We start from the raw sequence: 15,317 nt of genomic DNA, 5'->3' as shown, positions 1-15,317 counted from the left end.
TAAAATTACAAAAAAAAATATATTGAATGCACTTTTATATCTCATTCTCATTCCACGATTTGTCTACCTTACAGGCATATTTTTCCTTAGTGAGATGGAGCGAATATAACTGAGATGTATGACGTGCTATATGCAGCGCTATATGTTCAGTTCTCTATTGTCGAGCTTCAAACGTGAAATATATTTTTCATACCTACACATGCATGCATGTATTTATTTACTTATTCCATGCCGAAAGTTGGCAATGCACAACAATACGTATCGATTTATGAAGCCCTAATAACATCGATTGTTCAATATTACGTGTAGTCCTTTATAAATATGTACACATACATTTTTTGTTCTCTTTGTAAGACTAAAATGATTGTCTATCTTTATTTTCTTTTTCGATTTACCGTAACGTAGGGGCGGCTTATACCGGAAACGAAATAAGTGGTGGCGAATCCTAAGTTATATAACAGAAATAATAATAATGATGTAGCTTCGATGAGATTCGGAACCGTTGACCCCGAAAAAATCAAACTTTAATATCCATTTATACAATTACACTAATGGACAGCAAATTAATAATTAATCGAATGCTACTAAAATATATATAAATATATATTACCAATATGAAAATATAGGAGACACGTAAAGTTGCCGAATTTGGACCAACGCCTAGGTTGGACCGCTATTGTAACTTGATATGTATTTGTAACCAAAATGAGTTATCTAAACGTACAATTAAACGTAAAACTAAAACGTCATTATGTCCTTTTAAATTTTAATAAAATAAGTTGTTTAATTATGGTTGTTGTAGTTGCCTAAATTAAACCTATCCAATTGGAGAAAAGAACTAGAAGTCGATTGTAATAACAAGTAGCTCCTATAAATCTATACCAGTAGAATAAAAGGTGTGTTTTTTTTGTATGTATAAAAGGATATTTTGTCCACAACTTATTTAACTATATTGCTTATTGAAAAAATGTGCTTTATCATTATTACAAGTATTTTATCCAAAGAATGAAGATTTCATAGGAACAAAATAATAGGAAAATAAATGCATTTCTCATAGATAGTATCAAAGCTGTTCGGATCTTGAAGAGATTTGCTAAAATTCGAGCGATGCGACACGGATCGCATACAAAGCATACCCTATGTGTATACATGCATTGTTTCAGTGGAATTTACGCTCAGCAAATTGTACATAATCTACTTTAATTTGCTGCATATCTCCCATCTTCAATTTATTGTTCTATTAGTGCATTTATCCGAATATTCCAATCACTTCACATTAATACAATTACCGCTTTGGAATCAGCAAAACCGTTATTACCAATGCACTCCAATTATCATCTATTCAAGAGATATATTTTAACATACGCAGTTTTGCTTTTGCGGTACTTTTCATCTAGTTTATACCCGGCGCATACACCGCATCAAACGACGCGTGGTCTACGATAAAGTATACATAAAGCGTTAAAAACTAAACGCTAAATTCACTGTTTAATCAATTATTGCTTTAATACACTTGAAAACTATTGATTTGTACACTAGTTTCAAATATACACTAACTTTTACTGGGAAAAAAAGTATAATTGCATGATGGAAACGTGTTTCATCAAAAATTCTTGTAACATATGGTTTTTATTAAGTTATCTCACATTAATAAAATATCATACTCAATGAGGAAAAATGTTTCAACCTTTTAAATTATCATTTAATTGCAGAATGAAACCATATCTTTTAGAAAAACTAACATTATTGATTATAATTGTCAATAGAAATCAATAAATACTCATATATTTGTAATAATTTTATTACAAGTTTATAAAAAAAAATTGAATATTAACAATAATTATTATTAGTGAATTTTTAGAGAAACCACTAAAAAGACAAAAAAAAAATATTTTGACACAATGACATAAAATATTATTTAAAAATGGAACTGCTTCTGGCAATATAAGCCAACTCCTTTTTAGGTCATTTGAGCCACTAATTACGAAAGAAGAAGGGAAAATAAAGGACGAGAACTGAAATCATATTATTTTTCCTAAACCAATTTAAAATCCAGTTCGTGACATTCAGACATAGAAAATGCATAACTGGGTTACGTATATTCATTTTGATTAGCTGTCGCATAAATTTTGATTAGCAAAAATAACCCAATCAATCATTCGCATAAAAAAATTACATACATTTAAAATTTCTATTTAATAGGAAAAATGTTAACTATTTATTTTACAATAATAGAAAACAATATTTTACAAAGAAACAATAGGACATTATGATGAGACGTGTTTCATTTTACGTTGTTTATTTATTTCTTTATACGTCGCCTTCTATTTTTAAATTGTTAAGAAAAAATATATTTTTTTGTTTTATACTAATAAACAACATAATATAATGATAATTGCATGTGCTTCATTATACGTCGTTTATTTATTTCTTTAATCGTCTCGCTTCTAACCCGTTACATTTTCCAACTGTTCAAAAAATAAACATTTTTTTATGCTTTATGCTTTATTACAAAGAAATAATAGGATATAACAATCATAATACGTGTTTCATTTTACGTTATTTCTTTATACGTCGTTTTCTATTTTTCAACTATTAAGTGAAACATTATATTTCTATTTCCAATTGTATTTGTAACTAAGAAACAACCTAATATAATGATAATTTTATATGCTTCGTTATACGTCGTTTATTTATATTACAAATTCGATTTATTACAAAGAAATAACTGAATATTACTGTAATTGAAAATAAGTATTTGACGAAAAAACAATTATAATACGTGATAATTTCATGTGCTTCGTTATACGTTGTTTATTTATCAATTCTGTTCCAAAAAATAAATATTTTTTTTATTACAAAGAAACAACTGGATATTACGATCAATATATGTGTTTCATTGTCTATTCCTTTTTCTTTGACTCTTTGTACGTCGTATTCCTAGCACGATTACTATCTTTAGCTGCGCAAACGGAAACAGAAATTACCATCCGTAAGCTCTCCTAATTCACTGTAATTACGCTTCTCCATTGGTTTTTCCAATTTTCTCTACATCTTCTCTTTCTGTTCACTTTTTTTATATTTATTCAACGCAATTTAATGAATATTTCACGTAATCGTCGTTACGTGACAACGTCGTGCCGATGCGAAGGGATTCGTAAAACTTCGATATGTAATATTTTTTTAATACGCACGTATCGATTACAAAAATTGTTCGCTTCGATATTTGCTCATAAAAAAAATCTGAACACGTTTCCGGATTATTTTTAGAATACTTCAAACATGAACAACAACAAAATAGATATTTCTATGTATTCTATTAATACTTATACTTGAAAAATACACTTCTCAGAAATATTTCACTATTTTTTTTATATAATAAATTATGAGTTAATTATTATATATCCTTTATGATTTTGTAATTTGTATGAATCAATATATTTTTTTTTAATAGTTTTTTAAGAAATTATCAAAAACACAAATTAATTCTGCATTATTTCAAGAATTGGTTATTTTGTACTTACTATATTAGATAACTACAATTTAAGTTTTACTTAAAGGATAAATTGTACAAGTCTTATAGTAATAATGAGAAGCATAATTTCCTCTTGGATCCAAAAGCAGTTAGAGAGCATCTCGTAATTCCAAGGCAGCGTAGTTTATCACTTCCGCCGGATATGCGGCTAAATCTGGGTACTCCCCTTAAATTAACATTAAACACGCGTTTGTTTGCTGTTGCATCAAATTTGCTGACCATGCAAACACCATGTGTACTTTTTATTTTCATCCTCGCGTTTTCATCATTTTATTCTTTTTCTACCCCTTTCGGTTTGTTTTCTCTTTTGTTGTATCTGTACTAATTGCTGCACTCTCGATGATTAATTACCATCCCACGATGACACGGTGCAAAATAAATTTCCACCCTCGGGTTTTTCACTAATTCGTTAACCCTTCCTGAGCAAAAAAAATATGTGAATTGTGGATCTGAAAAAAACAGGTGACGCTATTTCCGTGTGGCAACGCAGGTGGAAATTCGTTGATACCCCAAAATATAAAAAAAAAACTAAATTGCCACGTTGGCAGAAAGGACAAACATTGAGCACGAGGCGTTAAATTAAGTTAGTTGGGCCCTGGTGATTCCTTTACTCAATAAATATTTATATCTACAAAACATCCTTACTCAGCATTTTTTTCTTAAAAAATACTTTTACTTTTTCGTAAAATTAAAATATAAAACTCAGCAAAATTTTTGCACAAATTATGAATATATCAAAAAAATGTAATAAAGCCAATTAATTAAAAATGCATATTATTTTGCAATGATAATTGTAGTAATCCAACCCTAAGTGGATTTATAATACCGCTAATTACCTGATCCCGGTTTTCCCCGGTAATAGCTGATTATGTCATGCTTAGGCCGGTTGTGTAAATTTGCATAATGCAGGTGGAGCCCCCATAAGATTACCACGGGATTCCGTTTGTCTAGTGTAATCCTTTCAACGCGACTGTTAATCTACGTTTTTGTACCGTCGTTAAGTGTTTCAATTATTCATTTTTCTCTTTATTCAGGACAGTTTCAACCCTTTCAAAGTCAAAATTATTTAATACTGCAACTACATGATTGCTACAAACTCTCACTGGATCTGAAACACTAACATAATCTTTGAATCACTGAATTATATAATAGATTTTTTGTGAATGTTAATTGGTGAAGATAATTGTTTTGTTTGTTTTTACAGGAATGCCCGACTGGAATGGTCGATGAAGAGGCTTTCAAGCATATTTTTGCTCAGTTTTTCCCACAAGGCGGTAAGTAATTTTTAATTACTTACTATTATCAAACATCAATTATCTTTCAAATGTTTCATAAGTTAATAGTCATTATTTATATTTATATTTTTAATTACTTAGTACTGTCCATTATCAACCAAACGTTATTAATTAGAAATTGCGGACGAACAAATTTGACCACTTGTTAATTCAAGTACCGCCTCTACAGAATTAACGTCAAAGCTTAATCTTTAAAATTGGACGGATTTATTCGCCGCTCGTCCGAAAATGGTTAAACACTTACAATTATTAGCCGTCAATTTCTGTAACAAATATTATGTTAATTATCATTGAATATAAAACAAACGTTCCATTAATAAGATTATAAGTTTAAAATAAATAACAAACTCAAATAGATTGATAGTCTTGTTTATCTTATAGTTAATTTTCATTCATAATGAAATGCATTAGTATTGATGGTAAAGTGCGGTGATAACTTGAACATAATAGTTATTACTATTTAATATTTTGCAATAAAGTTAAGCAGTAATCTTAAAAGTGGTTATGTATATTTGACATACGCGTTTGTAATGTGATCGTTCTCATAAGCTAATAACGTTGTCACTGAAATGAAAACGAAGCATAAGCCGATTACAGCCCAGTTTGATAAAAAAAAACAAGCTCAGAACAAACACAAAATAAGCTGAACATTTTGCACGCTCCACTGATTTCCTATTACGTGACTGACGGTGTTTCCTCAAGTGCATAGGTCACGATTATTCATGTTATATTTTAAACCTACCACTTAATCGCCTTTACTCAATTACGAAATAAATTATTCTTCAGACATATTCCCTAATAAAGCAAAGATCTGTGCGTTACTGAATGAATTTGAAATAAAAATTCCTGAGTTTTTATGATGTTACTAATATTTGTAAATACTTTATGCTTAAAATTGTATAAAAATATAAAGAAAATATTAACTAAAATTTAACGAATTTTATGGGAATATTATAAAAAAAAATGGGTCTATATCGCAAGCCCGACAACCGAAAGACCGTCTATTGAAAGCCCGATGTTCAAAATCCCGAGTGTATTGAAATCCCGAGTATATCGAAATCCCGACTACCATAATCCCGACAATCAAAATCCCGACTGTATCGAAATTCCGAATATATCGAAATCTCGACTACAATAATCCCTATAGTGTCTTTTATTATTATAATTTCTACTATCGAAATCTCGACTACCATAATCCCGACAGTGTCTTTTATTATTATAATTTCTACAATAACATTTTATATTATTCTACTATATTTTAATAGGTACGACGGATACTGAAAAAATTATTTTTAATTTCTACAAAACATTTTTAATTATTCTACTATATTTTAATAGGTACGACGGATACTGAAAAAAATATTTTTTTGCGATATTAATGTTTATTACAACAATAATAAATTTAACTTTTGCCCGATTATTAATTGTTGTTATTTATTCTTAATAACAATAAATAATATTAATTATTATTGTATTTTTTTTTACTGCTTGACTTATTCATTATAAAACTTAAGAATAAGAAATATTCTATAATAAAATTAGTTTATGTTATTAATAACAATTAATAATCTTATTAAGTTTTAGATTGTCGGGATTTCGATATAGTCTGGATTTTGATTGTCGGGATTATGGAAGTCGGGATTTTGACATAGTTGGGATTTCGATATAGTCGGGATTTCGAACGTCGGGATTTCGATACACAAGGGATTTCGAACGTCGGGATTTCAATACACCCTGGATTTCGAACGTCGGGATTTCAAACATCGGGATTTCGATAGACGGAATTTCGGTTGTCGGGCTTGCGATTGTCACCGATAAAAAATGAGGTGGATAATTAAAAATTGCCTTATATGGTCACGAGAACGTCACTTCTTTACGTTGCAGCAGTTCTAAAACGTTTAAACAATTCTCGACTGCGCACAAATCGTCTCCAATTGTCACTTTAAACAAATTCTTATAAGAAAAAATTTATAATAAACATGTAAAAATTAGTTTATTTATAAAACTAATTTATTATTGTACATTCATATTTTTGATTTAAATCAATATTCAAATAATTTAAATTTTTACTTTTTTTAAAGATCAAAACCGAAATATTAATAACGTTACACACAAATTCTGAAAAATTCAATTGTTGAAATTTATGAAATTTATAATTCTTATTTAATTTTCAAAGTTTTTACTATATTTCTTTAATATTAGATAAATATTCTTTAATATTAGATGAAAAAGTACCTTATAAGGGCATGAAAACGCGACTCGTCTGTGTCGCAATGAATGAACAACTAATGTGGAGACGAATCGTATCGAATTGTTACAACCAATCAGTTGCCACACCTGTGTAACGATTAATCATTACACCTGCAAATGTTTATATGTGCATGAAAATTAGTGCTTTTTGCTTCAAAATTTGTGAAGAAATAATCACTAAAAAACATACATTAATCGAGAAACCATTGTTTTATAAAATGGCGATTCACAAATTCCAATACTAATATAATAGCAATATGCAATAACGAAATCACTTACTTGACAAGTAACATGTATATTTATTTGGTAAAATACCCGCATCGCATCAATACAAATTCATGTTGAATACGCATTTAATTGTGTAAATTAATCAAATAATTGTACTTACGCAATCAGCGTTTATCTGAATTAATTGTAACCAATTTTGTGTAAAAAATCATTTAAAAAATGAAAGGAATCCAATGAATGTATTGAAATTAAATAGGCTAGACATTGAAATGATATATACAGTTTTTTATTGACACGAATTTTCTACACATCGTTTTTTTACTACGTTTCATTCAATTTCATGCATTTATCAATGAATTTATTTAAAAAAGAGAACCAGCGACATGGAAATTAAATATGCAGTTTCTTTTGTCGACGCCGGAATTTCGAATAACTTATTTTTTAAATCTTATTGTCTAGACCCGAGTGAAACCAAGAATTTACACACATCTTTTTTTACTACCCGTTTCATTCAAATTCTTTATTTTTTCACTATTATACATATTTGTTTATAAATATTGTTCTTAATTAAGCTTTAAATTAATAATTAATGTGAAATAATTGAAATATTGATAAAATTCAATTAATTAATAAATAATTTGTTGAATTAAAGAATTTGATTTTGTTTACCTACGTGAATATTACTATAAACAATTCGAGTTAACCTTGACGATAGAGCTTGTTGGGAATTGGCCTTGAACTGAGCACCCTCTTCATGATTTCCACCCTCCACCGCATCATGCGGATTTATTCTAATCAGTGCGTAATTGGTAATAAAAATTGTGTATATTGAACACATCATATTAAATGAATTAGCGGATTTTGAAATAGTGGATCGAGTATAAATCTAGTTTCATTGCTAGGCCTATTGATTCCACCTGTTACACAACGGTTTGCATATTCGTAGGAAGTTCGAGTGGTGTGATGTCAGGCCTCGAATCCGGGGCTCTTAAATCACGTTGCTCGTTGAATTTTCCCGTAGCAAGAGGTTTAAACCCTTAGGGAAAGGGGTGAACCCATGAGGGGCGTTGGGTAAATGTTAATTCAAGAGTTGGATTTAATTATGCCATTGTTGGAACGGCAAACACCCATGTCATCTATACACACCGTCGCAGTTGCTGAATTTAACTTGTTTAAAACTATTACCTTAAGTTAAGTTTTTTTTTGCTCCATAGTTTACTTTTGGGATTAAGGGAAGCAGTCGCTCGAACTTCAACAATCTAGGTTCAACTTCGTGTCTCCGGCGTGAAAATTAAAACTCATCGGTAGTTCATCGAAAAAGTTGTTTGCACAACGTCGGAAATTTTTTGTTTTGGATTCATGAATTCAGCAATTGTTGGAAACTTTACAGCTTTTCACTGGAAATGGAATTCTAAAAATGCATGGAAACTTTATAGGGGTAGTTTTATATTGAATTTGCATATAAATTGTTCTAATTAAAATGAGTCGTTACTGAGTATGCGAATATATTGCATTTTCAGTTTTGACAACTTATTATAAGAAAATAGTAAAAGTTACAAATCTGACAGAATAAATCTGCCTTCAAATACCTTACGCACTCTGTATAATTTACAAATTTGGTATTTCGTTTGTGACAAAGCAAAATAATCTTCTTAGTAGAATCACTAAGTTATCTTTATATGTTGTCAAAGCAGTCCTTATATATAGGATTTAATCCTATTGATTTACAAAGTTTAAAATAATCTAAGAACAAAGTATATTAATGCTTACAAAGAAAATAATCGCATTAAATCTAAAAGCCGATTGTCGTGTAAAACTTGAATCGAAATTATTTCATGAAAATATTAATTACGAGCGGTCGTAATTGAATGTAGCCGCTTTTCCCGTGTAATGGAAAAAAATAAACTTCATCCTGACTCACACGGTAGGGCGCAGTTCTTAGAGTTACAAAATAAAATATAAAAGCAAACTAAGAGAAATGAAGAGAAAAGAAAAGTTTACAAAAAAAAAGTATACAGTACGCTCTGTATCAGAGAGAATAATAAATTTCCGGAACGCAGATTAAAATCTGTTCCATTTAATTTCATTTAAGCGCCTAAAGGATCGGAGACCGCAAAAGGACTTTCATCGCTCGGATATGAAAATCCTGCAACAAAAAAAAATGGAATATGAATTTCTATTCATTTCTGTTGTTACTTATATGATAATATTGAAGCTTATATAACTAAAGGATGAAGGCTGCAAAGGACTGCAAATATCAAAACATGAAAAAGGATGAAAATTAAAATAAAAATGTTTCGTTATTTTTATTGTTTTTTTCACAAATCTTCAAAACTACTTAATTTAAGCAGTTAAAAGACTATTGTATGAAAATCCTTTCATCGCAGGATTTAAAAAATGATTTTTTCTGTTGTTTTAGTTGTAATTATCGGAATATAAAAATCCTGTGTGGAAAATATAAATAAAACAATTTGTATTTGTTATTTTTATATGAAAATCATAGAGTTTCCAATCTTTTTTTCTCTATTTTTTAATAGTCTAAATTATTGAATTTGTTATCGTTGTTTCTGCTAAAATTGTATGGAAATATTGCAGCTTCAAAACTATTTTTTTTTTCAATTTTGTTTTTTATATTTTATGCGTCGTGTATATGCACATATGTAAGGTTACGACTTTTTATTGATTCAAAAAACGCGGCGGCACGCTGTGCCTTCAACAGTTCTATTTTCATAGTTATATATTTTTTTTGCCACCCATTCTGACGCCGTGTGGCTCATTTGTTTCCCTCGTCTACTACTATAAATGCATCGATATAGTGAAGCAACAGTTTCGCAACAACGCAGGGGAAAATGCATGGAAAATTAACGACAAACCAATAATTTCCATTTATCTAAAATTAGTTTCAACAAAATATTCTACATAATTTTAAGATCTATCTTCATTGTCATTTTAATTATCTTGAAACTTTTCTTATAGTGAAAGTTGTAAATAATTTTCAAAAATATCTCTTAGTATTTTGATACCACAGACAAGATCAAAGCTAACCTAATTACTGGACCTAAATGACCTATAGCATTTTGTTTTGTAGAGGATCGCATTATTCTTAGTGGACAAATTTGTTAAGACAACCCTGGACAAGACAATTCATTATTTTAAAGATATGTATGTGTAAAGAAGATATGTGATGTCGTTTTTCAGAGTCAGTGAGGGTGCACCATTAGATAAATGTTTTCCATATAATGCCTAAAATAAATACGCGGCATCATCGAAAATGTTGTTCAATCGTGCAGAAGTTATTTTAATTAAGTCTAGTAATTAGTGACACATCCCTTTTACGTATTGTGCCCAGTAACAAATTAGAAATTTAATTAAAATCTCATCCCATGTCATGCGTGCTCCTTCAACGACGTATTATAATGTTCCTTATGTGTTAGTAGAGAAATTAATGAAAATCCTGTTTTCCCATTTGCCTCGCGCATTTTCTTTTTTTTTTATTTTGATTCCTTTTCCTCGTTTCCGTGCAATTTTTTTTTCTCTACCCAAATAATTAATTAAGGTGAGAGCCATTAATTTTTCTCACCGGTTCGCAGAACTTTCATGTAAAGCGCAGTAGGATTTATTCGAATGCCTAGGTTTATGCAAAAAAAAATATGAGCCGCTATAGTCTACCGCCAAGATCAATAAGAAAGTACGCTGCCGTTTAATTAAAGGGTTTTCAAGACTACGAAACTTTGATATCAATTTTTTTTTCATTCCGGAAATTACAAAAACATATTTACAACTAATGATATAATTAAATTGATAATTTTAACACAATAAAATGTATCATTAGTCAATCACTTTTAGATGATTATCTTACAATTAAACATATCATAAGTTTATAATTTACAACAATAAAATTATATATTTTATATATCGATCACTTTTGTGAATTATTAAGATTATCTTATATCTAATGAAATCATAAAGTTGAAAATTTGTAAATATGCGGTAGACAAATTGTAAAGGCTTTGGTATTATGTTACTAGAAAACTTGATCTTTTATGTAAAGGGGAAAATAGTGGAAGCTGTAGTTAATTGCAGCCTAAATGAATGTCCGGAGGCGGAGAACCATATTCAGCTATGCAAGATGTGTATGGCATCCGAGAAAGACGTAACGCATACTACTTTATTAAAATGCCAGAGAGTAAAATGATACAGCTTATACAAAATCCCCTGTCCAATATTCCGGCCTTTGTCAATATTTATCTAGTCCGAGACAAACCCTTCTATCCCAAATTTATATTATTTAGTATTATATAGCTCTTCCATCTTTTGCACAGAAAAAAACTAACTTACAGAGTGCCCATCAGGATTATGGTTCCGTGTAATGCAATTGTCTTGTAATTAAGTAAAAAATAATTACAATGGTTGTAAGGCACGGAACTATGATTTATTCCCACTAGCATCTCTAAAAAAAACAAATTTTATGTTTCAACTAACACATTTGAAGACTTTGATGCGTTGATAATAACGGAAGATCATTTGTTTCAGATGCTACCAACTACGCCAAGTACGTTTTCAACACAATGAAGCACAAGAGCACTGGAAAAATAAGCTTTGAGGTAAGTTTACTTATACAACTTTCTAATTTAATACTTTAATTTTTTTTACAAAGTGTTAATATTTAGAACATAATATTTTTTACTCCAAAAAAAAAACAGAAATGCAATTGGTTTAGCATATTTTATATAAATTTAACTTGCAAGTTATGTACTTGCTTTAACAAAGAAAAAATCATAATCTGTTCAAAAAAAATGTTATTTTGAGCGTACTTTTGCGTGTATTATTATGCATTTATGGAGAAATTATTTTAAAGCTAATTCTCAGGGATCCGAAGGCAAAGTGTATTTGAACCTATTTTCTCTTTTATTAAAATAAAGTAATTTTCATTTTAATCATCATGTATTGTTATAGCAATTTGCGCAACTTTTGTATACAAATAGTTGCGCAAACAGCGTGCGGTTACTGTTGCATGCAAGTATGTCATCTGAAGCTAAGTGATTCTTAACGTTCTATTTGTAGTACGTTACTAACGATAATGATGACAGAGGTCTAACAAGACTTCATCATTTTTCTTCGTCGTGCCTCGTTTTCATCTCAAGGATGTATTAGCTTCATTATCCTTCTTCTGTTTTTCATGTTTTTCTCTATATTCATATTTTTTTTTGACATTTTTGATTTATACAAATCGTCCGCTGATGATCCACCCTTCGAGTGGCCGCAACAAGTGCCTTCAACCCCTCTGCCACCACCGTTCATTCGCTTTCATCCCTTTTCGGAGGCGATGTTTTATTTGCAGGCCGGGCGCGATTTATTTCGACCCACTTAATCCCCAACCCTACAAACTTTTCGTATAGAATTAAATTAATAAAGTGGAGCCTCCAATGCACTTATTTATGCTCTGACGCCCTTCCCTTTCCTGGGACTCCGCCAAATCTTAAAGTTGATTATTAAAACTCCTTAATAGAGCGAAAGTTTGTTCTTGAATAGTTATGGCCTTCCTGAACCTATGTAAACCATGCCTTCACAAACTTTTAAAGATCAGTCAAACTCATGATATTTAAATCCACGTTTAATACTAAGTTAAAAAAAACGAAAATATTTTCAACTTTATCAAAATTTTATACAACTGAAATGAAACCGAAAAATGAATCTAGTGCAAATGGAACATGCTGGGAATTCACCTCCAATGTTGTGTTCACATCTCTATGGTCGGAATTGAAGCCACAGTGGGGCCACGGTTTTCAGGTCCTTGCAATATTGAAACAGCAGGTCGAGAGTAACGTTTATATACTTTGTTTGCTCAAATCCGGAAAATTGCATTTTGTTTATATAACAAATATTTGTAGATTGAAAACTTATTTCGTTAAAAAAATATATAAGATGATAAGTCTAAGTGAAATATAAACTGATTTTCAATTTCAACAAATAAATAATCTAAGATTTCTTTACAATTTGATCAAATTAATTATTTTTTTATAATAATTATTTGCTTATTAACAAACATTATGCATTTATAGAGAAATCATTTAAAAGCTTATTGTCAGTATATAATAATGGGATCTGACACAAAGTGTACGTTGCTATGAACGTCGAGTACGTTGTTGCGAACAAAAAAACACATATCATATGTACATTCATTTATATAAGAATAAATCATTTGCTTAACGTACGGTAATTTGTATATACACAATGTACGTTAGCTGAGTTATATCATTGAATAACTAATATTCTCCTACAATAATCAGCTAATAATCTTGTTCACTTAAGATGAATTAAATAAGATTGAGTTTTAATAATTATACAATTATTTATTTATAGTCCAAGTAATTAATATCAACTAAAAGTTGTCAAGTATCAAAATTATAATAATAATAAATTTATATGAAGGATTAAGGGAACAAGTTAAGTAGTTTAATCAAAGTTGAAGGTAGTTAAACTGTTGACCAAAGGAAACATCACCTGAAAGGTCCTAGAGTTTGTGCAGACTCGAATCCCACTTGATGCGAAATTATTTGCGAGCGATCTTAACTCCCAACGGACTTGTTGCCATATCCAAGGGCACAGCTCACGAATTATATAACCGCAACTAGAAACACGTACTGCACGAAGTACGTACAACATACGAAGTTTTTATTCTCTTCTACACCAGAACGAAACTACACGAAGAAAACACAGGCACATACATGTTAACACAAGTTTTACTGTATTCCGCAACCTTTTTTTTCTGTCCTTCTGTTTTTTGTTTTGTTTTGCGTGCAGATACAAAAATATAGGGTGTTATAAAAAAAAGGTTTTTACGCTCAACCCTCTAACATTATAGTAAATTGTATGGACATTCGTAAGACGATACAAAAATTTGTCATTCATTGCTTATTGTAGGATACAAACAAGAATGTTACAAGTATACAAATAAATAAATTATAAACGTAAATATTTATGTTCCTACTATTTATTGCAATAAATATATTATATATAACTTTTAATTTTGTATTTGATTCTCATGCATTTTAGTAGTATCTTGTTATAAACCGATTTACCAGATATAATGGGTATAAGTTTAAGTAGTTATTAAATTATAAATGCATTTCCCTTTGATCTTTGTCTTTGCATGGTCCTTGTATTGATTTATGCTATTAATACCGAAGACACTCAGACCCGAAAATGCCACCTCGTACATTTTTCGTAATTCATTACCGATCGGACATTTCATTACAAAAAAAAAGAGAAATATCCTCTTACATCCATATTGATGGAGCAGAATCCGTTGCGAATTTCAATTCCTCGCCTTTGTGTTGTGGCTCGAAATCTGGAGATTACCTATTTTCTGAAATACGCACCGGATTTGCAAGAGGAAATTGCGTGAAAATCCCGAACGAGGCACACGACTGTAAACATGCCTTACCGAAGTACAGTTCTCCTCGGACTCACGGAGTCGCCACCGGCAGGAAAAGCATCGCGACGCTCGCAACAGGTATTTCATGGCGAGAGAAGAATGCATATTAACTTCCCAGAGGGGTTCTCTTATAAATGGACTTCTCTCAACTTTATATACTCTTCATTACTTTACCATTTGTACAAAACTCTTCCAAAAAACTACATTATCTTAATACTAGGTATTTCTAAATATAAAAAAATATTGTTTCTAAATAAGTATAAAATATTTTGATGTGTGTTAGAATTTATTTAAATATTCTGTTCAAAATGCCTGGATATTATTGTTTTGCTTCAAGGATTTCCTCAACATCCTGTCGAAAGTGTCCAGAGGTACTGTGCAAGAAAAAATGCAATGGGTATTTGGCCTCTACGATCTAGATGGAGATGGGATGATAACCAAGAACGAAATGGTGGATGTTGTCACCAGCATTTACGAGATGCTTGGCAGATCCACTCAACCCGCGGTAGAGGTTGGATCTGCCAAGGAGCACGTCGAGAAGATATTCCACGTATGATAATTATATCATTAA

The 15,317-nt window shown here is 30.3% G+C and overlaps 1 protein-coding gene across 1 annotated transcript in view; it reads left to right on the top strand.

The window, feature by feature from the left end:
- Window positions 1-15,317, top strand: part of LOC108566748 (Kv channel-interacting protein 2-like) — a 45,633-nt gene that overhangs the window by 29,299 nt on the left and 1,017 nt on the right. The window contains exons 3-5 of the mRNA XM_017926777.1: window positions 4,740-4,809; window positions 11,842-11,912; window positions 15,084-15,296. Coding sequence (XP_017782266.1) covers window positions 4,740-4,809; window positions 11,842-11,912; window positions 15,084-15,296 — 354 coding nt within the window. The remainder of the gene's footprint in view (window positions 1-4,739; window positions 4,810-11,841; window positions 11,913-15,083; window positions 15,297-15,317) is intronic.

This window comes from Nicrophorus vespilloides, unplaced genomic scaffold (assembly GCF_001412225.1).
Source record: "Nicrophorus vespilloides isolate i.1.1-1 unplaced genomic scaffold, Nicve_v1.0, whole genome shotgun sequence".
Taxonomy (NCBI): domain Eukaryota; kingdom Metazoa; phylum Arthropoda; class Insecta; order Coleoptera; family Silphidae; genus Nicrophorus; species Nicrophorus vespilloides.
Note: the sequence above shows the minus strand (reverse complement) of the source record. Positions and strands in the feature narration are given on the sequence as shown.